The sequence below is a fragment of the Chanodichthys erythropterus genome, chromosome 20, assembly GCF_024489055.1.
Source record: "Chanodichthys erythropterus isolate Z2021 chromosome 20, ASM2448905v1, whole genome shotgun sequence".
Classification (NCBI taxonomy): Eukaryota; Metazoa; Chordata; class Actinopteri; order Cypriniformes; family Xenocyprididae; genus Chanodichthys; species Chanodichthys erythropterus.
The window spans coordinates 17,980,336-18,006,157 of record NC_090240.1 but is presented as its reverse complement, the minus strand read 5'-3'; the positions used below and the strand labels follow the sequence as shown (position 1 = coordinate 18,006,157).

Here is a 25,822-nt window from a genome sequence, read left to right as displayed (position 1 = left end):
TTTTATTCACATTTTTCATCTGAGATCCACTTATCTGTAAACTCTAAGTATACTTTTTTTCTTCTAGTTATTGTAACAAATTTTTATCTAAGATTAAAAAACACTTTTGCAGCCAAATTTTAATACTTCAGATTAGTATCATTTTAGTAAACTCACAAAGTACAACCTCAAGACAATTACCTGACAAAATGTATGCAGTTATGTGGAGTTAACTGACTGATCGTGCTGTTAAATGCATGTACGTGACACAGAGAGAGTGAGAACGTGAGGTTTGTGTACCTTTCTGCCTCTGGGGCTGTACGTGTGGTTGAGGGAGCTGCAGCCGGCGTGGCAGGGAGAGAAATACATCACTCCATCCGCACCACACACGGGGTTAAACAACTGCTCAACACAGTGGCATCCAATGTTACAGCTTACGGTCAGATTGCCCAGATCTGAGGAGCTGAAGGGAGAGAGACAGTTTCTAGTTTTACATTTTGTTTAATCTCAACCAGTCAATAAAACACGGTCAGTCAATCCCCTTGTTCCTGCTCAGGATAACCCTTGATTTGAAAAGATTAATAGATCCAGGCAGGGCTGCATGATAATAGTTAACAGTTATGACAATTATGATTATTTTGCTAAAAATTATAATCATTTTAGATTTTTTTTTCCTCACCTAGTTTCCTGATGTATTATATTTGTCATGTAAATGAACACTCTTTACTGTACATTATGAAAACTGATACAAGAATCTTCTCTAAAAAGCTAATCCTGTGAAATTCCTAATATTAACTACAACAAGTCCAAAGTTTTTCTATTAAAATAACAAAAAAATGATTTTGTACTGGGGCATATGCATTTATTCAGCAACCATAATCGCAAACAATATAGCCGAGATTCATGTTTAGTCTCAGCAAACAGTGAAAATGACTGCCTGTATTACACTACTTCATTTGAGCGAAATACTGACTCTTTTATTTAGCAGGAGGGACTTAAGCTGCCATAATGCATGTGGCACTTTCTCCCATTCACAGTAATATGAGTACAAAGTCTTGGTATATTTAAGGTCTTTAAGTTTTTTTGCCAATGCCAAAGTTTTCAGGATAAATAACCAGTGGGCAAATATCACAGACGATTACGTTTATACTTAATTTAGAGAAGCAGAAATCATCATCATGATTAAGATACGATTTATCATGCAGCCCTGCCTATAGGTGATTAGAAAGTTAACTAATTTTATTTCACTGTTTAGTCATTATTAATATCATACAGACAGAATTCTTTTTGTTTTTTCTTTTCTAAGAAACAAAAAAGTCTGTTTAACATTTTTATCGTATTATCAATTATTATGTCCATCCCGTGATCTTTATTGATAAAACATGCACTGAATAAATCACGACAAAACCTCCAGACCTCCTGTCTCTGTGGCATTTCCCGGTATTGAGGGAGGAAAAAATAAATGCTTATTTAAGAAAGATATTTATCAATTAATTTATTTCCCCCTCTTCACTTTATAGGACAGTAGATCACAGACAGGAAAGCAGGACTAAGGAGGAGCGGGACAGGGTGCAGTTTTACATTAAATAATAAATGTGCTGAATAAGCATGAAGTAGTTTATTATTTATTTTAAATCAGCAATCTCAAACTGATGAGGTATGGTTTTGACCTCTTGCTGTAATAAATACAAATATTGAGGGTCTTTATTGCAGTTTATATTGTTTGCAGTTCTGTAATGAGTTCAGTACCTGCTGTTGTGGACGTCTGTCTGCCGGTAGGGGGCGCTGTAGTGGTTGTGTGTGAAGTTGCTGTAGTACGGGGCAGTTACTCCTGCCATGGGCACATTAGGACAGTGTACCAAAAATATGAAGATAGCCATCAGGCTGACCACTGCACACAGCATGCAAAAACGGATGATCCCACGGCAACGAAGGTTCAGCTTCTTCACAATGAAGCCGCCCAGGAAGGTGCCACCTCCACCCGCTGGTACCACCATATACCCTGGAACGGGAAGATGGAGATAAAAACAGTTCAAAGTATGTAGATGTTTGTTAAACCGTATAAGAGCAAAATTTGAGCAAAAGGGTATGGCATTGAGTTTGATCTTTACCAAACCAGGTTGCTGCTTCTGAAGCACTCAGACTAAACTGAGACTCCAGAAATTTGGGGCCAAACGTGGACATCCCAGCTATGAGCGTGGCCTCTGTGGCACCAGCAAGACACAGAAAGATGAACGTAGGGTTCTTTAAAAGAAACAGCATTGACCTGTAGAAAAAAAGAGATGAAAATGACTACATTTATAGATGAATTTTATAAGTAGAGCAAGGGGGAATGGAATAGAAATATGAAACAACTGGACTTCAGTGAGATGAGTGTCATCTGCATAATATTGAAAAGAGATACTCTGTTACTTAAAATAGACCCTGAAGCAGGGGTTACTCCAGTTCAAGTTTCACAAGTAATTTCATGTCTGGCTGATGAGACAGTTTGTCAGTAAGATGAAAATATTGCACCTTTTTATTGCCTTTTTATACTTCATTGCACCTTTTTAACAAATGCATACCTTTTTTGATTTGGTCAGAATCTAAAAATCACAGTCTTATGAATTCTTTAATTATAACCAACGTTGTAAACATGATAAATAAGATATTCTCCATGAGCTCAATGATGTGACGACAGATCTGTAATGGGAGCGCTCTCTGCTTGCTTTCTGTTTATAACACGTTGACATTAAGAATAAAAGTTTTGTTTTTCGTGCTGCTAGGAGGATCACCGAAAGTGTAAAACTCTCGCAGTTCACAAAGCTTACGCTACGTCCTGCGGCTTCCCTATTCAACTCACGGAAAAAGTGTAACTGATGTGACGCAGAATAACGTGAATACAGAAGGCGGTCTGGTGGAAAATAGATATTTAATTCATCACTTTCATCACGCATCGCTTCGCTTCAGAAGGCCTTTATTAACCCCCAGAGCCGTGTGGAATATGTTTATGATGCATGGATGTGGATGGAGACACTTTCTTCATCTCATATTGTGACTCCTGTTCACTGCCATTATAAAGATCTGATGCATCAGGATATTGTGTTCATCAGAAAGAAGAAAGTCATATAGGATGGATACAGGGTGAGTAAAGCTTGGGCTAATTTTCATTTCAAGTGAACTAATCCTTTAAATGTCACAATATGCATGTTCATGTGACATCTTTTGGCCAACTATTACATCATTTCAGTTCTATGGATGACCATTTATGGATAACCTACAGCAGCATCAATCGACAGCACTGACTTGTGCTTTTTTCTTTTGAAAGACCCATCGGTGAAATGCAGCAACTGTCTTCCGTGGCCTTTGAAAACTGTATAAAGGACAAGAAAAGAACTGAAGGAGGTTTAATGATGTCTAGAGGAAACTTGTGGCCAAATAAAAACTAGCAAACCAAATGAAAAACGACAACCCAATAACTTGTATGTGGCAGTTTGTTGGATCTGTGAGAATAAAGTGTCAGTGAAAAGTGCTAATTTGAAAAAGTGCTAATCCTCAATCTTAAGAAAATCATCTAGGGACCCATCAACCATCTGAATTCGCTGAACTCTGCAAACTAGGAAACTACAGCCTCAGCTCCTTCCCATCAACCAAGTTTCTAAATATAAACACGGCAGTATGTGCATGTTAAAAGCTGGTGAAATTTGCTATGGCTCTCAATACGATTAAAAAACTAGCAGAGGACACCACTTTTTAGCTCACTTCCTCAGTCCGGTCATGTGTTCATACCTGGGCATGTCCTTTACTGTTTTTCCAAACTGAGGATCAGATGCAGTGACCTGACTGCCATCCTTCAGCTGGTGGGCCTCTGAGACACGCATGGCCACATATCGCTGAGAGCCTGCCAGATAAAGAGCGTGAGACAGTTATTCACACCAACACTACACTGCCCTGCAGTCACCTGACTTATTTTGAAGCGCGCTGGTGGGCAGTACCCGGTAGCTGCCGTGGATAACCCAGTATAGGCAGAGCGATAACCAGAGCTGCCGCCCCTCCTGCCAGGAAACCAATCCACCAAGCTCCCACCCACAGTGGATTCTCCGGAGTCAGCTTTGTCCTGAGGGAGAGAGAGAGGGAATTTATCATTAGAAAGTTTTAGTGCTAATGAAACTATCAACTATCAAACTATCAAAATATCAATTTTTGTTACTTTTATGTCACATTTCAGTTTGTATTCTGCATCATGGAAGTCATAGGGTGGTCCAAATTGATCCTAGTCTAATTTCAATTTAACCCTCACTAAACTTTTTTTTTTTTTTTTTTGCTCGCCTTCACCTTGTCTCCTATATAATCTCGCATCTTAACAACAAATGAGGGCTATACAAAATTGGTACCATATTAGTTGATAGTAGCTCAATATTGAATATGTATTTACTTAATTTTTTGCACCTTTACAATCATCTACAGTAACACTCACTCCCCTTTAAAAACACAAATAATTTACTAATACTGCTATTTTTTTTCCAAATTTCAAAATGAATATCCAATTTTCATACACTACACTTAGATTATAAATATATAAAGATTTATAAAGATTATAAATTTGCACCGCCTAAATTCACTTGTAGCATTAAAAATGACTGATTTTAGTTTTCAGACATTTATTTAGTCAAAATAATACACATTTTTAATGTTACTGAACAGTTATCAGCCATGGCATGAAAATATTTAACAGCCTTTCAGTATTGGCCAAAAATATAATGTAGGTGCATCGCTATATCAAACTGAAGATAAATATATATCACCGTTTTATTTTTTGTTTTGTTTTTTGTTTTTTCTACTAGAAAGTCATGAGGAGGAGTAAATTATGAATTTCTCTTCTGGGTGAACTACTACTTAGCCACTTACGTTTGGTCGATCTCTGTGTAAATGTTGAGGAAGAATCCACCCAGCAAGTAACCGGCCGCAGGTCCTACAATGGCAGCTGTGTAGAAGATCCCTGAGAAAACACAAGAAGCACATCAAGTCTCTGTGGCTGTCTGCACTACCCTCTGAGTCACATAAAAGCTGGTTTGTGTTCACACTAATTCATGTTTTGTGTTCTCAACCAAGAGGTGCAGTAAGATGCAGTCTGAATTTAAAGTGCCTGTCTGGAGTGGGGGCAAGCAGGGTAGTGATTGTCCTCAATGGCCTTTGATAACTGGACGGTGGAGAGAAAAACAATGGAAGGAGGTTTTATTGATGTCTGAGATGGAAACTAGTGGCGCTCCCTGATAACGACAAAAGAAACATAACTAGGTGTGTCAAAGCCTGAGTGGGACAAAATTACAGGGTTCAGTGAGGGCAAATATCAATTCTTGAGTGCTTTCCATGTATATTATGAGACAAATGTTGCTGTATTTTATTATTATTATTATTATTATTATTTTTTGAGAATATCAATCTGACTGCTTGAATACTTTTAAGATCAGCTACTCTTTGACAAACACACCCTCTGATAAAATCATGTCCAATCAATGAATAGGCATGCACCAATATTAGGGCCCTATGAAATCCATTTTTTGACCAAATTCTGTGTCATTTCTTCCCAAATTCAGTTTTCTATTTTAATTTTTATGAATTTTGTTTTATTTATTTTCTTTTAGATTCTGTTTCATGCTTCCGTTTTCATAAAAAAGCATGTCTAATCAACTAAATTAATAAAACTTTAATTAATAATTTTATTACAATTTTAAAAACAATAGTGCCCTATGAAATCTCTTTTACAGTATTTGTCCCAAAATCCTAAATTTTTCTTAACTCAGTTTTATGATTTAATATAAATCATCATCAAAATTATAATTAAATTAATTCATAAAACTTTAGCAACTTAATTTTTAAAATTGTCAAATGAAAATACAACATTTCATTTACAACTAAACATTTCATATGAAGTGCTGCACAAATGTAATGTAATTTTGTAAAATCTCTTGATTGTGGGACATTCCATAACAATGTTTTAATGAATTGTTTTCCTCTCATTATTACTTCGAGAAGTATATTATACGATATGATAGTAATATATTTGTGTCATAATTTCTTTATAGGGTTCCTTTTTGATTAATTGTACAGATCTTCTTTTGATGTATTAATCCAGATTTTCCCAAATTCCATTTTAATCGTATCGATCATATTTAAATCATAGGTCCCTAGAGTGATAAAATGCTGTACTATTCTGTCTAAATTAATGAAAAAAATAAATAATCAAATACAGAAAATTAACTTTTTTTTATGAAAAAAAAATGTAGGCATCACAACATTAGAATGTACAGTATGAAAAATGTATATTGCTTTGGAGATTTGCTCAGATTTAACAGTGTTGTTAAATTATTAGTGTTTTAATAATTTGCTAGAAGTGAAGGTCAGATGACAGAAAATGTAATCTAAATGTGAAAACATTGGAAATGGGCAAACAGAATAAAATGTATACACTATATGTTTTTAATGACGTCCTCACACTCACCAATATATACAGGAGCGTAGTTTGACTTGACGTTCTCATCTAGGTAGGTGACCCCGAGGGTGTACAAAGGGGTTGCCCCGACCCCATGAAGAAACTGGCCCAGCATAAAGACATAACGATACGCTGACAGCCCACCTTCCTCACCGACACATGTCTCTGTGTGATTGGCCGAGCACAATCCCATGCGCTCAGGTACTCTCACCTCATAGGGAGGTGTGGTGAAATGGGGCAGGGAAAAGACCAGAGACCCCAGTGCCATGATGAGCACACCCCAGCCCAGCCATCGAGGCTTATGACCCGTACCACCAAAGTAGCTCACGAAGGTCAGGCACACACAAGCAGCAATGTCGTAGGAGCTCGCAATGAGTCCTGCCTGCAATGGCAAAACAAATAACATATAAGCAATATGGCACCAATACTTTATGCCAAACTAACTTTACATTTATACAATGCACAGCATGAATAAGTACACCCCCTCTAGACAAATACAAAAGATCTATTTTCTTTATCATCACTAATACAATTCACGGAAAGATGGCAAAACTAAAATGTATTAAACATATACATAATAAACACTGAGAAATGTGTGTCATTAATAGCTATAAAATAAGTAAATTAGCCAATTTTGTTTAAATTAAGGATTGCAGAAATTAGTACACCCTAGATTTAATTCAACAAATGTATAATATTCTAGCACTTAGTATGCACTCCATAATTTTGAATATATGGCTCTGACCTTTCTTGGCACAGGAATTTCTTTCTTGAATGAGGAAAAGGTAACATTTCAAGTTTGTGTATTAAATTACACAGAGGTGTGTGAATTCATGACAGCATTGATAAAGCACAACTCCCTCACACCTTCAGCACTCACACATCCCTATATAAGAGCTTTACTTTACTGTGGGAACCAGGCACTTCTCACTGTACTCCTCCTCTAGCAACACCACAACATTTCTGATGCTGTTAGATCCAAAATGATTGATTTGGTCTCATGAGATTTTGTAAATATGGGCTTTGGAAATGGCTAACAGACTTTATTGTGCTTTGGCTACAGTAGGTAGTTCCAGTGCATGTCATTTCTGCAGGCTGCATCTTACTCTGTGAGATAAACACTCACTCTTTCATAGCTTTTGCTGGCTCTGAGACACTCGCTTGGTATTTCTCCTGCTCTTTGTCTAGCAAAAAAATCCCCCATAACTAAATGAAAGCTTAAAATGAAGGCCTTATTATTGTCACAAGTCCATTGTTTTCTGTGTCAAGCCGCGTGTTTAATCTTTAAATACATGAGTTAGCATTGCTTAGTGGCGCAGCGTGCTTCAGAATCATCTAAGATAAGTACATGGGTTTTACACTATATCACTGCATTTTGTATAGTCTGCTTTACCAATTCTATGTCATATCAACAGTCTGTTAATGCTTTGAGAGAATTACTAAGCATTTTAGCAGCTAGCGCATATGCATGTGTATAATGATACAGAGACAAGCTTGCTGAACTTAAACGGAAACAGGTTTCGCTTGTATCACATTCTAACGAAACTACAGCAAGTATTTTGTACAGCAGCAGCAGCAGTATGGATAACAATTCAGATAGCATTGGAGCGGATATCAACAACATAACATAGAACGCAGCAGACGTTGCAGTGCGTGTCGCGTGCAGGGCTAAAGTTACCTGTTGCTATTGAGTGAGATGAGTTTGTGTCGGCTAATGAGTGATCATGCAATGTGAATATGATGATTAAAATGCAAACAATGTTTTCATCTTATTTACATACTAAGTACATGAGCAGCGTATTCGGATTTTATTGGGCATATACTTTTTCATACTACAGGACAAACAGCGATTTTGCAAGGTCGGTAAGTCATTTAATTAATGGATTTCACGTAGAATGATATTTATCATTTCTGCTTACTCTAGAGCGTGCCAAGGCAGTTCTCCAACGAAGCAAGAGCGCCTCAGTATGCTTAATGTGTATTTTGTGTTATAATCTGTATAGTATAAACATGTTGCGCTCTGGATGACATTAGGCGTTTTCTATGCGGCGTGTTGCAGCGGCTGGAAGTGTAGCCGAATTATGGACGCGCTTTGTTGATCTGAGCGGTGGTTGCATGACTGTCAGAAATCTCTCTTTGCTTAAAATGCCGAGGTATTCATTAACAGCAGCGTAAATAAAAGACACTTTGCAGTGTGGTGGTCAGCCATTGACGTAGCCGAACTTGAGTTCGCTACTGAGATAAGTGAACGTTTTACACGCTCGCAGCCATACGTTTCATTTGTGTTTATATGTGAGGACCGACAGCCGGTTGCACGCTGAGAAATGATGTTATAGGATTCACTGTCAAATTGCATCAACTGACATAACCATTTTATATGGGACACAGATATAATAGAATGCAACTTAGACAAGATAGAATATTAATTAAAAATATTTAGTTTTATTAATCTCATTCACATTATGACTGTAAATCTAAATGTTTCATAGTATTGCTCAAGTCAACTCTTCAAGGCTGATGTTTCATGTACCTATGTGTTTGGGCTGGGTCAGCTGATGCATGTTGGAGTCCTGCTCATTAATTTTCCATTCATCCAAATGAGTTTACTTTTAGGAGTATACAGGGTCCAATGACATTTTCAAACGATGCTACGTCATTATACTATTATTTGCTCAGGTGGTCATGGAGGGTTTCTTATGTTTGAGCCTTTTGGCTCAGACACACATAGACATAGGCCACTAGAGCTAAGCCATTCGGCGTGGTAGTCCAGGCACACATAGTCTAATAGACCACTAGAGCTAAGCCTTACAGCCCACTGTCGTGGCAAAAAATGGGCTGTGCACACATAGATAGTATACACACGGTTCCTATGGCTCTTCGGAGCAGCAGCAGTACATATGTTTTGGCGGTAGATCTGCTGAATCATCATCTTGCCTTCTGCTTTGATGGGGGATCTCTGACATACAATACACCGGCTTGTATTGTCCAATATCATGTCACCTGCTCTGTTGGGGGGTTATTCATGTACGTTATATTGTACAGCAGCAGCAAGTCTTACTTGCTCACAGCAGCGGGTCGTGTATGTATTGGCAGTAGCAAGTCCTGTACTTCTAATAATCAACAGCAGCAGCAGCGTAGCAGACGTATTCCACCAAGACCAAAATATCTACATTGTCATATCCATTACCATACCAAACACTTCGAGAGTTGTCATGACAGAACTGTATTCACGGAGACAAGAGCCGTCGCTATTTTCATTTATAAACACTTGCAGTCTGTATAATGCAAAAACACAACTTCATTCTTTATAAATCTCTCCAACAGTGTGTAATGTTAGCTTTAGCCACGGAGCACTATCAAACTCATTCAGAATCAAATGTAAACATCCATATAAATACTATACTTGCGCGATTAGACATAGACTGCATGACGAACACTTTGTAAAGATCCATTTTGAGGGTTATATTTGATGTGTGAACTTTGTAAATACACTGTATTATAGTCAAGAGCTTGGGGGCGGGGAGCGTGAGAATTTAAAGGGGCCACAGCCTGAATCAGTGCATATTTAATGATGCCCCAAAATAGGCAGTTGAAAAAAATTATTTAAAAAACATCTATGGGGTATTTTGAGCTGAAACTTCACAGACACATTCAGGGGACACCTTAGACTTATATTACATCTTGTGAAAAAACGTTCTACGGCACCTTGTTTTGGTTCAACATACTTACTGGTTGATCAAACATTGCCTTAAACTTACACCAGAACATTTTTATTTTGTTTTATTTAGTAACTTTTAGGAGGGTGTACTCATTTTTGCTACACAACATTTAATCACCTTGATAAGAAAATCTTATTTTCCTGAATAATTCTAACATGCTTCTTTGGTAACTGATTAAGCAGACTTGCTGGAACATTATATCTCTAAAGATAACATGTCTTCTAAGTAACTGAGTAATTGCTGACTTCCAGAAGTTTCAGAGGGGATGTGCTCATTTATGCAGTGTACTGTATTTACAAACAAATTGACCTGGTAGCTGCGTAGATCAAAACGTCTCTCGATGGAGGTGATGACAGTGTTGATGAAGCCGTTGATGATCATGCCCTGGAGGAAGGAGGCCACACAGAGGAAGAAGAGAAGCCAGCGTGGATTGTTGAAGGTCTGGATGCACCGTGGGGTCAGTGCACCCCATCCACACAGATTCTCAGAGACCGTTGGGACAAACTTCACTCCAATGGGAGGCTCTTTGAGCTCAAGCCCCCGTTTGCCTGTATTGTGGAACACAGTGTGTGCATCTCCAGATGGGCTGCCAGGCCCAGACTCATGGGACTCCACAGGGCTGGGAGTGCCTGGACCGGGTCCCAGTGGACTGTCATGTAGGACCAGAAGCTCTTGCTTGGAGCTGAAGGACGTGTCATTGTTTAACAGGTGGGGCATGGCCCCAAAAAGGGGGTGCTGTGACAAACTTTGTGAAGAATAAGAAACCAAAACGTTTCCACAGGAAACACTGATTCTATGTGTAGTTTTGGGGAGTGATTCGATGGCAGTCTTTGGACAAGGATCCCTTTACAGTGTTTCTTAGAGTTTAAACTGAAGACATAAAGATCTTGGAAAGCTTAATTCTGCAAAAAAAAAAGAGGGAGAAAGAGACACTCAGTAAGTTTGTTGCCAACTTCAGTAAATCCTCAGTATTCATCAACTTATTTAGCTCCAAAAGGAAAAAGGCATAAAATCATTTTTTTTCTCATTAAGAAGTCAACTGTGACGTCCAAACAAAGCCCCAAAACTGTAATGAGCTGGGATTAGTTCTGCATGCCATCCATTGTCCACTAAACACTCTTTTTAGAAAAACACCTCACATGCCAGACTCACACTGCACTCCTGTTTTGTGCCAGAGCCTTCCCGACTCCTTTTTAAGAGTGCAATGACTTACAGTAGCCCATGGGACTGTTGGGACATTGTGAATATTCCTTATTCAGACTTGAGTTGAGTAGACAGCTATGCAAACCAGATCATGCATTGATAGGATGATTTAACATGTTGGTAGCATTGTTTTAAAATGCTGATAACATACTTTAGCATGTTTCGATATGTTACTAGTTAGCATATTTTTGTTAGCATGTTTTAGAATGTTGCTGACATGATTTAACATGTTGCTGCCACCATGTTTCTAGCATGGTTAGCATTTTGCTAGCATGTGTAAGACTGATGCTGGACTATCTGGACCAGGGCTACTCTTTGAGAAAACAAAGGAAATTAACATTTGAACGCTCTCCTGCAAAATTAGCATCCGAGATGCAATCACACCTCGATCAAACCTCAGCATTGCCTTAATCTACATTTCCTTTCCTTCACCCCCTCTTCCCCAATCTCTTCTCTCTATCATGCGGAAATGACATGAAATTCACCCAAAATCTATATGGTTTAATGTGAACAATTATCATACAACACTGTACATGTTTGGTATCATTTGAAATGTCTTTGTGCGACTGGTACAAAGGTCTCATTGCCACTGAAGTAAAGCAGAAGGTAATAAAGGCTTTAAGAGTTTAGAGATAGAGTTTTGCTCTCTGTAATGGGCGTGTCCGTCTTTCATGCAAATGGATTTCTGTCCCCAAAAAGGTAAATTACTCAGTCTGGGATCCTGATTAATGCAAATTCCCATTGTGAACTAATGATTCCCTTTGAAAGAAGTATTGGTCTTGAGTATTTAAAGAGATGTTGCAGGAGGGTCAGGGCCGATTTTGTAGCCAGGTTGGCCCTTAATGTGTCCTTCAGACACTCACCATTATGTATCTTTCTGATGTCAGGTATTCATCTTTTACTGTATTTCTGAGCATTTGATGTTTTGTATCGATTATCTTTGAATTGATTATGTAATTGGCATGATACATTTACCTGACTAATAAATTATTACATTTAATTTTATTCTGACTTACTCTGAAATTATTGACTTCAGTAGATTACGATGTATCCATTGTTACCGCAAATCAGGTTAATAACGGACTAAAGTCCAGTTTTGAGTGGAGCGATTTAAGAGCTCCGACTAACGTTTGGCATTAGTTCAAGTGTACTTGACAAGTGGACTGTAAAGGCTAAAAAGGGAATTTCCGTTTAGGACAGCAAAATGTTGATCGACCAACCTGAATAGGGAGAGCCTTACCTCTGTTTAATGTAATGTTACTCTAGCTAAGTGTACAAACCATTGCATGACCAAACCAAAGCTACTATCAGAGGAGTAATATTGGTCAGCTTATCTGTAGTAGTGGTCGTGACCTCTGACTAGAGTTAGTGTTACTTTAATTTAAGTGTGCACAGATCGATGGGGACTCAACAAAATACTTTTAGATAGAGCAAGCATGGAAGTGGCCTTCTAAACAGTACAGTGAACGAGTACAATAAGAGTAAAGAGTTATATAGAATAATCAAATGTCCAGATAAATTATCTTATAAATGGTCAATAATAAATTGGCATTCCAACCTAAATTCAAGGTCATAATAAAATGAGGTCAGATAAGAATTTTGCCACACTGAATAGACAGAATGTGCAAGAAACATTGCCCGCCCTATGGGAAACCGTCATTGGGCCAATTGGGTGGGCCTTACGCATGTTAATCAGGGCTGCCAACTCTCACGCATTCAGAGTGAGACTCGCGCATTTGACAGATACAGTACAACTAATGAAATGTATCATGTCTTATGTAATCGCTCAATCAGTGTTTCAACCGCTCAGACGTCATTAAAACAGCTTGTAAACAATAGCTATGTCACATAATATTACATTACAAGCCTTTCAGTGACCAGCATGTTTGTTAGTAGGGGTGGGAATCTTTTGGAATCTCACGTTTTAATTAAAATCAATTCGTGGGCTCATGATTCGATTTCAATTCGATATATGCAAAAATTTGATTTTAGATTTGATTCTAAACTTGTTTTTAATTTATCGTACTTGAAGCCCCCTACTTATAAGAAAACCTGTTTATATTGCATTTTTTAAGTGTTGCGCTGGCTTGACTTGATTATCCACAACAATCAGGCTTGATGCAGATGAACAATTAAATAACATTTAATAAACATTGGGAAGCAAACAGAGATACATACCAGCACGAAACGTTAACACAAGGCAAAAAACAGAAGACAGCTGAGGGTTTAAATACACAGTGGCAATGAGGGACAGGTGAGACTCTAATCAATTAAACAGTGAATAATCAAAGAGCTCAGAACACAAGAGGCGACACTTTGATACTTTTTGGGTAACAGCCACTAGATGGCAGTCTGGTAGTGCGGCCGCCATTATGGGGTGAAAATACTAACTGGAGCATTGAATCCTTCACATCTTACGCACCCAAAATCGGTGAATTTCACTGCCAAATCAGAAGCACAATATAACATTTTTTTTAAATTAAGTCACCAGTAAATTGTATGATCCTACAGTAAATGTTGTATTGTCTTATATATGTTTTATTTTACCAGTTGTGGAATCCAACCATTCATCCATCTGAGGTAACGAAGTTAACCTACTTTATTGAGCATTTCCATTTTATGCAACTTTACACATTTATTAATAGTAAATTAATTATTAATAAATTTAAGATCATCATGTTTGCAGCGAACAATATATTTCAGACCTAGTGGAGTAATAGTAATAATATCTAGGTCTGAACTGAAATAGGCTATATTGTACGTTTTAATGGACCAATTTTTAATTTTTTTAATGCCATATATATATTTATGCTGCTAAATGTCGATAGATGATGACATACGGCAATTAGAATATTCATCATGTCATTGGTGTATTCGCATGCTGCCAAGTGTCAGCCCTTTTTGTTTGCTTCTCTGCTGCTACACTTTTGCTCACATAATTTATTTTAATACAGCCAAATTACCAATAAAATTGTTTCATCTATATATTTTTTCTGTTTTTGTTGTCATTCAATATGAAATGGTGATTGAAACGTGGCCCATTAAGATTACATACAGGGCTCGACATTAAGCCTTGTCATGTGGACACGCATAAATCGGTCAGTCACTTGTACGAGTAAAACAGTTGCCTGCTGGAAATTTTATTTATTTATTTATTTATTTATTTGTGGTGGAAATGTAAATTTGTTCTGAAGCAGTATCCTTCAGAATATTGCAGCTTATGTAAATCTGCATATTTTTGATTGATTACAACTGCATAAATTAATGTTATGGGATTGTTTTAAATATTTTTTGAAAATACACATATGAAATGTTGGGGGGGTGATACTTTTAAAAATGAAACTAAACCACCAGTAGGTGGCGGCAAGTAAGCGTCTTAACGAGTGGGTCATTGATTCATTCATTCAAGCGATTCATTCAAATGGACGATTCGTTCAAAATGTTGAATGATTCAGTAATGAAAACAAGGCTGAGTGTTGCGCTTTGCTGTGATCTTTGTTTGAAACTATTTTTGCTGCTAAAATAGAACAAAAACAGTCAATGTTCCTTCTAAAATGTAAGTGGCTTAATATTACCTACTTGTTAACTGAACCGTTGTATGAAATCACACGTTTTTAATCGTGATGGGAGCCTATTTAGGAAAAGAGCATTCTTGGTCTTTTAGTTTTGCTTACCAGTATAAAGTTATAAAAACTCCACATTTTGAATTTTTACTGTGGTATGTTTAACTGAGTTTGTTTTTGTGTGTGTTTCGCTCATGTTTCCATTTCTCCTCCAGATGCTGCGCGAGCCTCAACAGCACAACCTTTTTATCGTCTGTACATTATACAGCCTATTATTATCAGGTCCTTGTCCGGTCGGGAAAGTAAAGTTTGAGCCCTGACATGTTAAACCAGCACTAAAATCCTGATTTATAATCGAAACGTTGTCTGACAAAATTACCATACACATAAGATAAAGACATTTGCAGTGATTTTGGCTGTATACGTCAGGAAAGCAAGATCTCGCGCTCGTGCGGCAGTACCGGTGGGTCTCGGAAGCCAGATCAGGTTAACAAGTCGCTATATTCGTCACAACGCGCATTCTTAGAAAAAAGCCTTAAAAGGGGTCTGAAAAGGCGTTAAGTTGGCAACACTGATGCAGCCTTCTGTCTACAGGTCCCAGCCCGCCGCTGTCCAAACCGGCGTAACGGCAATATTGCAGCAAACTGGTTCCGTGTGCGTATCACACCAATGTACATATTTTGTGACAGCAAATCAAAGTTATTAATTATTTAGGCTTTATTCAAAATAAACTGGTAGTATTATTTTTTTTTTCATAACTATCTAAAAAATTTAATGCCTGTAGAAGTAAAATGTAATGCTTTTTTATTGACTTTTAATGCTTTTTAATGCCCCGCGGAAACCGTTTTTGCTTTTTTTGTGATATCTGGCAACCCTTCACCTTGAGCTTTAATGAACAGAGTAAAGAGTTCAGAAGACAGTAAAGGAAAGCAGCAGTATGCAAACAGAACAGCGGCTACTGTAAGGTCAATTATACACACCTTTTAACCACATTCGGGTAACATGGGGCAAGATGACTCTCCCAATTTAATTTTTTCTCCTGACCACAGATTACACAAAATCGCATCTCAGCACTTTTGATGACGGCTGCATTATTTTTAATTATGTCTTTCATCTGAATATTAACATTTGTGAGATTTAGTCAAAACAGTTTTGATGTTATTTTATTTAATTTTGAGTCTGTGGAAAATAGTGATCTGTGACATTGTATGATGTTGAATATCAAAGTTTTTTGTGTCTATTTGTTGAGGGATTTGTGGACACGTCAGTGTTTTTGTTTTGTTTTTTGTTTCTTTCGGTACACATGCATGTCAATCCAAAAGACCCATACCAAATATTCAGATGATTGGGCATTTTCAGTTCATTCTTTAATGCAGCAGTTGCACATTCACAGAAAGGATTGTGGAATGGACACTAGGTTGTTCTACAAAAGTCAAGAAATGCTCAGCTTTGTGCAAATGAAAGGTAAAAAATGCTTGCAAAATTCAGCATATTTCAATCTGAGAATCATGCCACACTTGCCATACTTACAAATTCAAATTAAAGAATTAGGAGGGAAACATCTCATTATACAAACTCTACATCCTTATCCATTTAATTTAAAAGAAACAACTTCAACATTTGTACGCCTGCTAAAAAGTGCAGGCAAGCAAACGTAAGATGTACTATTTTAGGCAGGTTTTACCTGCTTAAAACCATTAAGAGATTTTCAGGCTTCTTTGACTTTAACCCTAAGCTCAATTTAAGTTAATAATCTCAGCCTGTTTCTTAAAAGACTTTCAATTCATGCTAACACACATTTCTATACAATTGTATATTATTTTACAATGTATTTAATTTGCGCTTATTCCACACTAAGGTCAAATTTAGATCTAGACCTGCCTGTGTCGGTTTATTGTATATGTAGTAGGGGTGTAACAATATAGCGTGTCACAATATATCACAATCTGCATTGTGTATAGTTCACCCAAAGTATATATATATATATATAATTTATACCATAAGTCTTGGAGTATCACAATAATATTGTATCATGATTTTAGTATCATTTTATTATGGAATCATGAGGGTATCGTTACATCAGTAAGATGTAGTATTTCAGCCTATTTTGTCTTGTATTGGGGTGTAACGATACCCTCATGTCACGATTGTATACATATCATGATACTGAACTCATGATACAATATTATTGCGATACTCCAAGACATATGTTAAAAGGTTAACCAAAATATGTACTGTTGATTAAAACGGGGTGGAAATTAATAGGCTTGGACTTCATACAGGTAACCCAACGCACAGGACAATGGTGGCATCAGAATAAAAATATTCATGAATCTGTAGCTGAAAATACAGATGAATATGCTTTATATGCTTGCAAATAATGTAGGCCACTTTTTTACTGGTAACATAAGACATAATTTGGCATTTGCAGGACCCACAAATATTCACCCATTGCATTATTATACATACATTCAAAATTATATATAGTAGTTTAATGTAGTCTTGCCACTAAAACTCAGAAAAGTGAGTTTTTTTCTCACAGTAATTTAACTTTGGGTGAACTATACACAATACAGACTGACACTATCCACGACACATATTGTTGCAATTTTGTATTGTGATATATTGTGACATGATACATTGTTACACTCCTATTATTGCACTATTATACATCAGGTATAAAATATTAACTAAAAAGTTTTGCACTGACATTGTAAAATGATTTACAACCATTACTTGCACAAAGATCATTCTAGTATATAGAATTGCATTCGTGCAAAGAGAGAGAGAGAGAGAGAGAGAGAGAGAGAGAGAGATGCAAACTCGGTAAACACTTTTATCTAAAGTATGTTCCAGTGCAATAAAGTTGTACATTATATCAGTACATGCATTCCCTGAACATAAAACTCTGAATGTTAGAAACCATGAGATTTGATCACGAATGTATCACAGAACTGCATTATAATTGTCTCACTGAAAGAAAAAAAAAAAAAAAAAAAACATACCTCAGTTCCTCTGATCATGCTTCATTGGTCTTAAACTCTAAGAGTTTGATTGTGCAAGAAAGAAGAAAAGAGAAGAGAACAAGGAGCATAAGAGACTAGGAGCAAGCAAGACAGTCCCAAATGGGGCGTTACTCAAACCTCTCACTCTTTCACATCTATCACTGAAGCAGCACTGACACAGTCCTGTATCTACCTGACATGACGATCAGCACCTCAAGCATCACAGATGTCTCTTCTTAACTCCTCACACTTCATTCACACTGCATGAATGTGTTTGTCCAGCATGGCATGGAAAAAGAAGAGGACCTGTAGGCTTGGTCAGATTTGTACTTGCTCTGCTAACACTAAAACTTACCCTACCACAAGTATAATACAAATAAATGAATTTACTGAAATGAAATTATACAACTATAATGTAACTGCATGAATGTTAAGGATTCATACTCTTTTGATATGAAAGGAAAGGATATGGTGAAACACTAGAAACACCAAGATCAAGGATTCATTTCCTAGGGAAAGAAAGTATTGATCATGTGTTTGAATGCAATGCAAGTCATAAAAACGGTTGCCATATGTAAAGCTAAACATTACTGATTTGTCTTATGTTTCAGTCGATTGGCTAAAAAACAACCAGGATGTGGAATAGAAATGAATGGAAATGCTAAGAGGTATTATAGACTTCCTTGACACATTCAGGGTTCCCCAAGAACACTCTCCGCGTGCAGAGAGACAATACAATTATGGATACAATGAAATGAAATCAGTTTATTAACTGCATATAAATCATGCAGTGAAGCCAATCATCAAAATGGGGCAGATGGGTGTCTTGACAGTTTCTTGGGTAAGGTTTCAGTTACTTTAGAGCAGTGTTTCCCAACCCTGTTCCTGGAGGCACACCAACAGTGCACATTTGGGATGTCTCCCTTATCTGGCCCATATATTTCTGGTCCTGGAGTCTCTACTAATGAGCTGATGAGTTGAATCAGGTGTGTTTGATTAGCAAGAGTTGGAAAATGTGTAGTGTTGGTGTGCCTCCAGTGCCTACAGGGTTGGGAATCACTGGTTTAGAAATCTTAAAGATTAAAGAAAACAGGAGAATGACCAAACAACATAAGCAAAATGAGTGTGACCATGTCATTGCAATCCGTGGTTTTCTCATTTCTGACTCATTTGCATGCATCTCTGAATAATGAACACATGGTTGAAAAGTTGTGGTGTGGCTATAGCATTAGCTCAGGCTGTGGGAGTTAATCATTTCTCAGTTCTGTCTTCAAAAGAGCTCTGTGGTTCATGCTTTGTTACAATGAGATTCATAAAAAAGCCTAATTATTTGTTATTGTGTTCTATGAACTCTTTCATTTCTAATTTTATACGTGTGATCAAACGGAGGGAAGGATAACATCAGTGAAAGCTTCGAGTCTCGGGGTGGGAACATGTGTTTGTTGTGGAGTGCAGATTCCTTCCCTTTTCTTTGAACCATGCTGGATGGTCATACGGTGAGATATAAATTTCAGAGAAAAAAGAAAAAAAAACAAGGAAACAAAGACCACGAGAACGCCACTTTCACTAAGGATTTCTGGGAAGGAAGCAGTAAAGCATTCACACAAACATCTATTTTTAAAAGTTGTGCAATGGGTGATTCATTTGATAGGTTAGGGTTCGGTTTAGTTTCATTGTGTGTTGGTTCTGTTTCTGCCTGTGTTCCTCGATGGTTGTTAAATTAGTACTACACCTGTTATATTTTTCCACTTGATTGCTCCATTGTATATACAGTATAAGCCTTTGGTTTGTTCAGTACTTGGTCAGTATTAGAAGGGATGGACAGACAGGGAATGGTGAAGAGGTGGCTATATTTATTAAAGAATTAAATTACACATAGGATTATAGAATTGAGTGATAAATATTCTAATATATAATATTGCAGCAGTGATAAAATAATATATTTTTAAGAGAACAGGGTGTTAAGGTAATTAAAATCCTTGCAATAGGTTAAGTATTAAAGTGGGAATTAGGGCTGGGCGATATATCGAATGCTTTTGTCACGCGCATTTCGTCAGTAAAGCCGGTTCCCTGATTGCCGCTAAATCGCCATCACCTGCTTTCAAATGGAGCGGCATTTAATAGACTGAGCCGTAGTTCACTGATAAGCCACGCAATATCGCGTTCAATATCGATATGAATCGCCTTCGATAATGAACGCGATATTGCGTGGCTTGTTAGTGAACTACGGCTCTGTCTATTAAATGCCGCTCGGTAATCAGGGAACCGGCTTTACTGACGAAATGCGCGTGACAATCGCATGCGATATATCGCCCAGCCCAAGTGGGAATAAAATAATGGGAATAGGTAATCAAAAAGTGATATGGTGTGGGGGGATTTTATAATACTTAAAGTAGTTTTTTAAAATACAAATACATATAATACATTGTAGGGAAGCGGTAATACTGGTCATAATGGTAAGGAAAGCCCGGAACACACCAAGCCAACGCTGACGAACTAGTGGCGATGAAAGCAGACTGCGGGGTTGGCCCATTTCGGCAGCGTCTGGGTCCAAAGTTGTCCTGACACACCAAACCGACGCTCGACACCCGGCGGCCAAGTAGATGAAATGCCTTTCCGTACCAGCAGGTGGCAGTAGCTGAACAGCCAATCAGATGGCAAAAACGAACAAAAACTGCCCGACGGCCGACCGTCAGCTTGGCGTGTTCTGGGCTTAATAGAGAAATGCTGGATTTGAAGGGTCTGGTATGCATGAATGATGGTAGAGCTACTGGAATTGATGAGAATGACCATGTCATTGCAATCTGTGGTTTTCATTTCTGACTCTGACTCATTTGCATGCATCTCTGAATAATGAACACATGGTTGAAATTTCAAGGCCCATCGGCCTGACTCCTCCACCTGCGATCCTTCCTCCCTCGAATCCAACATCAACCATCGAGCCTTCAGCTCCACTGGACTCCCCCGGACCATCGGCTCTGCCTGGCTCAGACATCACCATCACGTCGTCACGGACTTGCAAGGCCGTTCGCTGCTCTCCAGCGCTCCACCCAGACATGTTCACAAGTCCCTGCAGTTCAAGATCAAGTCTCAAGTATTTGAGGTCCAAGTAAAGTCTCCACTTCCATTGGCTCCGTTACATACGCTCATCTGGCCATTCCTGCTCAAGGCTCCTCCCTGGATCTCACCACCTTCGGCATCGCCCTGGACCCTTCCGCCTCCTCCCGGTCAGCCACCTCCGAAATCTCCTCCTGTATCTTCTGCCAGTTTCGCTAACTCTTCACCACCCCTTCGCCATATCCTCATCCTCCTCGCCTTCTCTCTATGGCACGAGGACACGCTGTCCGATAGGGGTCACAGTCAGGACGTGTCCGACCGTGAAGCATATTTGGAGCTTGGACAACATTGTGTATTCCTCTACATGGGAGGAGCACATGGTTTCGTAAAGGACAGTATTCGCTCGCTTGGCTAGAGGATTGTTGATCATGAATCTGGCGAAATCTGAATTCACTAAAGCCACAATCATTTTTCTGCAGTGAATGCAAAGACTGTTGCTATAAAAGAGTTTCCACGACCCTCTAATTGTCAATAGCTGTGCCGTTTACTGGAAATGGGTTATTATCTGGGATTCTATTGTAATTTTGCAACATTTGCCTTGTGGAAGGGCCCTTCATGAAGGCATTCAGTCGTTTACTTTCGTTTGGAACACCCCAACAAATGGTGTCCCCTTCTTGAAGTGCCCTTCAAGGGCGCAAAAGTGTCATTTGGAGCGTTTTTAAAAGCCATCTGGACATTTGCTCCTCGAGTTCTCGTCTCAAATGATCAGTTGTTTTTGTGTTGCCAATCATTACCTGTGTGTAAACCTTAACTATTTTGATTTATGTTGACTATAAGACTGCTACCCTTCTTGTAGTGGGATGGCGGTTTATTTTTCCCCCTTTTTCTCCTGTTTTGTGGTAAGCTAGGGAGGTAAGGTTATGTTGATTATTTCTGGTTGTGTTTCTTTTCAAGGTTAGAGGTTATATTAGTTGGCTGGCTTCATTTGTTTATTGTTTTGGCTTTTTCCCTCCTGAAGCTTTTTGTTGGTCTCCTAATTAAGTCATGACTAAATAAAAACATCCTTTTTATTGTATTTTGTGTCCTGAGGTTTTCTTCCTTGTTTAGTCAAGTTCAGTGTGGGAGATTAAACAGAGGTGCCCATTGTCTCGTTTGCTGTGTTGGAGGAAACTGTGTTGGAGCAATTTTGTCAGAGCTCGTAACATGACCAAATTAAAAAACAACTTTTTGTTTGTTTGTTCGTTTATTTTTTCATTTACCAATCAATATTTAGGTTTAGGGTATTTTTAACCAATTCTCAACTATGTTATGAAAGATAGAACAGAATGATTTGATATACTATTTTACTTTATGCAATATGTGTGTAAAACGGCCATAAATGGATGGTGCCATTCTATATAATGTGCCTATACATTGTATCTATTTTGCTGTAATGTATTCTTGGGGCAACATGTAATGAAAAAAGAAGTGTAATAATGGGAGTAATAGCCTGGCAACATTTTCATAAGAATATCTCATATTTCATAGGAATATTGATATATATATAATAATTTATTTCCCTATTCACATGTTGTGTGTCCCAGAATTCCTGATCCTGGTGTCTTCTACAGAGGACATGTAGGAAATCTCTGGCCTGTTTCATAACAGAAAGTCATATTCTGATTTGAAACCCCATAACATTTTCCTGATATGTTTATTTCTAACAATTTTAAAATTAGTCTGATTTGATGAATGATAAATACAAAATATTATCATATTTCCGTAAGAGTGCTAAATTTGATCATTCAGTTGAGTTGAGTGAGAAGTCATGGTGAAACCTCCAAACATTTCATATCTCTAAAAAAAGCCCTGAATGTGCTGAATGTGAGAAATTCGCTAAAATAAAATATTCTATGCCTGGGACTCAGGATGATATGGCAGACACTTTTATCTTAAATTTTATTCAAGGTACACGTTTTATTAGTTAATTTAAACATTTCTTGGAAATCAAGCTCATGACTTTTGATGTATATATACATACAACAGTTCTGATTGGCTGAGAGCCATGTGATATTCTAGTGAAAACAGTACCTTTCTACCCTTTGTATCACTCTGTCATAGCAACCAAGCAAATCCACCATATTTTTTTTACAAATACTATACTTATTGTAACACGAACTATAGTTTTAAGAGTTTTTAGGCAAGAATGTAGTTGTTTAGACCTGAAATATGTGACTCATATTAAATCATTGCGCCCATTTTACAATTTGTTTAGATGTTTTCGGAGATGCGAGGTCCAGGTGATCAGTGGCCGTTCAGTGTTTGTGTACCTGCCCAGTACTTTGGGGATTTGCCGCTGTCTCTCAAACATGAGATCCGGTTATACATGAGATATAATTCATTATGGGTACATAAAATGGGTCATAAAATCTTTGGTCTTATTAATCTATTGCTTGTTCCTGAGCCAATCGAACTGGGCTAGGTTAAATTTAATAATTTAATATTAAGGCTATATTTAACTTGCATCCTAGCAGGGGTATTTAATTAAAGTTCCAAGAGGTCCGGTTGCTAAATTTCCTTCCCAGCAGAGGTCCATCTAAGGAATAGTTATAAATTTCCATATTGGCACCAGTAGTGCTTTGTAAAATTAAAATAATCTCAAGCAGTCAAGATAGTCATCAAAGAAGAGGATATTGGGCCCTCAGAGCCAAAGCAGTGTTGACTGAGAATGTTTCTATAAATATATATATATATATCTCATCAGTTGAGCCCAATTAGGCAGGATATTAATTTTAAAAGGTGAGATCAGATGTTTTATCAAGCTATTATTATTTTTGCATTTAGATATGTAAACCAGTAGGCCAAAGATACTGTTATGGTGGTTTAGGGCAGGGGCGCCTGCAGGATTTTATCTCAGGGTATGCACCCAATTATTATTATTATTTATTTATTTATTTTTTGCTTGATTGCTTGCTGTCCGCAAAAAGTGATTAAATCAATTATTGCAGTGCTGGAAACGATCTAATGCTGTACAAATCGACTAATCACGCACTTAGAAATTCTGAAGCACGTAACTGCACTCTGATATGCTTGTGTAGATAGATGCTTTGTGAATTTTTTGTTTTGTTTTGTTTTGTTTTATCATTATCTCAGCTTTGAGATAATGATAAGTGGCTTTGTCCTGAAATGTGCGTATTTCAACGGAGCTGTGCACTCAGGTTTATGGCTGCTGTAAATTTTACCTGCCACAAGATGCCACTGTTTTTGACACTCTTGATGCTTTGAAACTTTTCCCAAAACATTTAGAGCAGTAGTTCCTACACCTGTCCAGGAGGACCTCCAGCACTGCACATTTTGGATGTCACTCTCATCTAACACACCTGATTCAACTAGTAGAAGACTACAAGACCTGAAGTGGGTGTGTCAGATATATGTTCCTTCAGGACAGGTTTGGGAACCACTGATTTAGAGAAAAGCTTTAAAGATTTTAGAGACTTCATTTCTCCATTCCTACTCAATAGTTTTAGGCCTTTTTCCAAATGTTTCAATTGAATTTAGCTGTTTTAGAGAGCGTTTACTCATTTTGAGCATGTATTTAAACATTAACTATCTGTAATGTCATTTTTCATGTGTGAAAAAAGGGAAGAAACTAAATTAGCCAATCAGATTTCTTTTCACCCATAATCCCACGCCCACCCATGCACGCACATACACGTGTGACTTTACAACACACAAATGCACACCTTTATTTATTCTCATCACCTCTCCTGCTTTTTAATATGTCATGAATGTACGCAGATAGATTTTAATCATCAATTTTAAAACTATGTAAGAAATAAAAAAGGCAGTATTTAGCGCCCTCTCATGTGTACAGCCGTACGGCTGCAGGCGCCATTGGTTCAGGGTTGTTCCTCTTGAAGTTTGGACCATTTTTATATTTAGCTTAAAATACATACCAACAAAAAAAAACAAAAAAAAAACAAAAAAAAAAAAACAATGTACATAATAATCAAAATCATCATGAACAGAAAACAAAGTTAGCTAAGTTTATGAACTTGAAACTTACTTTCCTTACCATCTACAAGTAATTTTCCCAATTATATGTTTATTTTGAAATGCTCTTAAAATGATGATTAATAATGCTAAATGTACATGAAAAAACATCTTGTCACAAACCTGGTTTTAACGGTCAGAGTCATATATATCAAATAAAAATAACTATATTTGCAGCATTGTTGTTTTCTGCAGTGTTTTAGTGAAAGTATTGATCTATTTTACTGCTCACCATTTCTCTGCTACTGTTGTTAAAATAACCGCAGCATCTGCAGCTCGGATACACATGCACGGAACGGAAAGAGGTGGAAATAAAAGCGGTTTTGCCTCTAAATAAAAATATTAGAGGATATAGCACTGAAAGATCATTACCATAAACTACCCTGAGCGCTTGTGGTGTGAACCGCTCCGTTGTTTTGACGCGCTGCTTACTTTAACTAGTCTCGTGGTCTGGCTGGAACCAAGCCAGCGTCCGGACCTGGAGCACGGTCCGCCATTTGAATATGCCTGCTGTAGAGCACTGCTGTTGTTTGTTTGAACTGTACAATTGTGTTTATTTCCTGCTGTCATTTATAATGGCTGTTGTTGTTAATTTAAATACTGTTATTCAATAAATATTATTTTATATAAATCATATGTTGTATTTGGTATTGAGAAAGGGTCCATTAGTACATAATATGGATTGAGTGAAAATTACATTAATAGGCCATTAGATGGCGGCAGACTTTACGAGTGAATGAGACTCATTGAGTCAGTCACAAGAGACTTTTAAATTGAAAAGGACTTTTGTAA

General features: G+C 37.6%; 1 protein-coding gene across 2 annotated transcripts in view; it reads right to left on the bottom strand.

The window, feature by feature from the left end:
- The window catches only part of slco4a1 (solute carrier organic anion transporter family, member 4A1), a 48,054-nt gene that overhangs the window by 10,790 nt on the left and 11,442 nt on the right, over nt 1-25,822 (bottom strand). For both annotated transcript variants that reach the window (XM_067371367.1, XM_067371366.1), the window contains exons 2-9: nt 10,480-11,072; nt 6,461-6,833; nt 4,867-4,957; nt 3,954-4,075; nt 3,748-3,859; nt 2,091-2,245; nt 1,729-1,981; nt 280-442 (exon numbers count right to left, since the gene is read on the bottom strand). In XM_067371367.1, coding sequence (XP_067227468.1) covers nt 280-442; nt 1,729-1,981; nt 2,091-2,245; nt 3,748-3,859; nt 3,954-4,075; nt 4,867-4,957; nt 6,461-6,833; nt 10,480-10,887 — 1,677 coding nt within the window. In that variant the 5' untranslated portion in view covers nt 10,888-11,072. The remainder of the gene's footprint in view (nt 1-279; nt 443-1,728; nt 1,982-2,090; nt 2,246-3,747; nt 3,860-3,953; nt 4,076-4,866; nt 4,958-6,460; nt 6,834-10,479; nt 11,073-25,822) is intronic.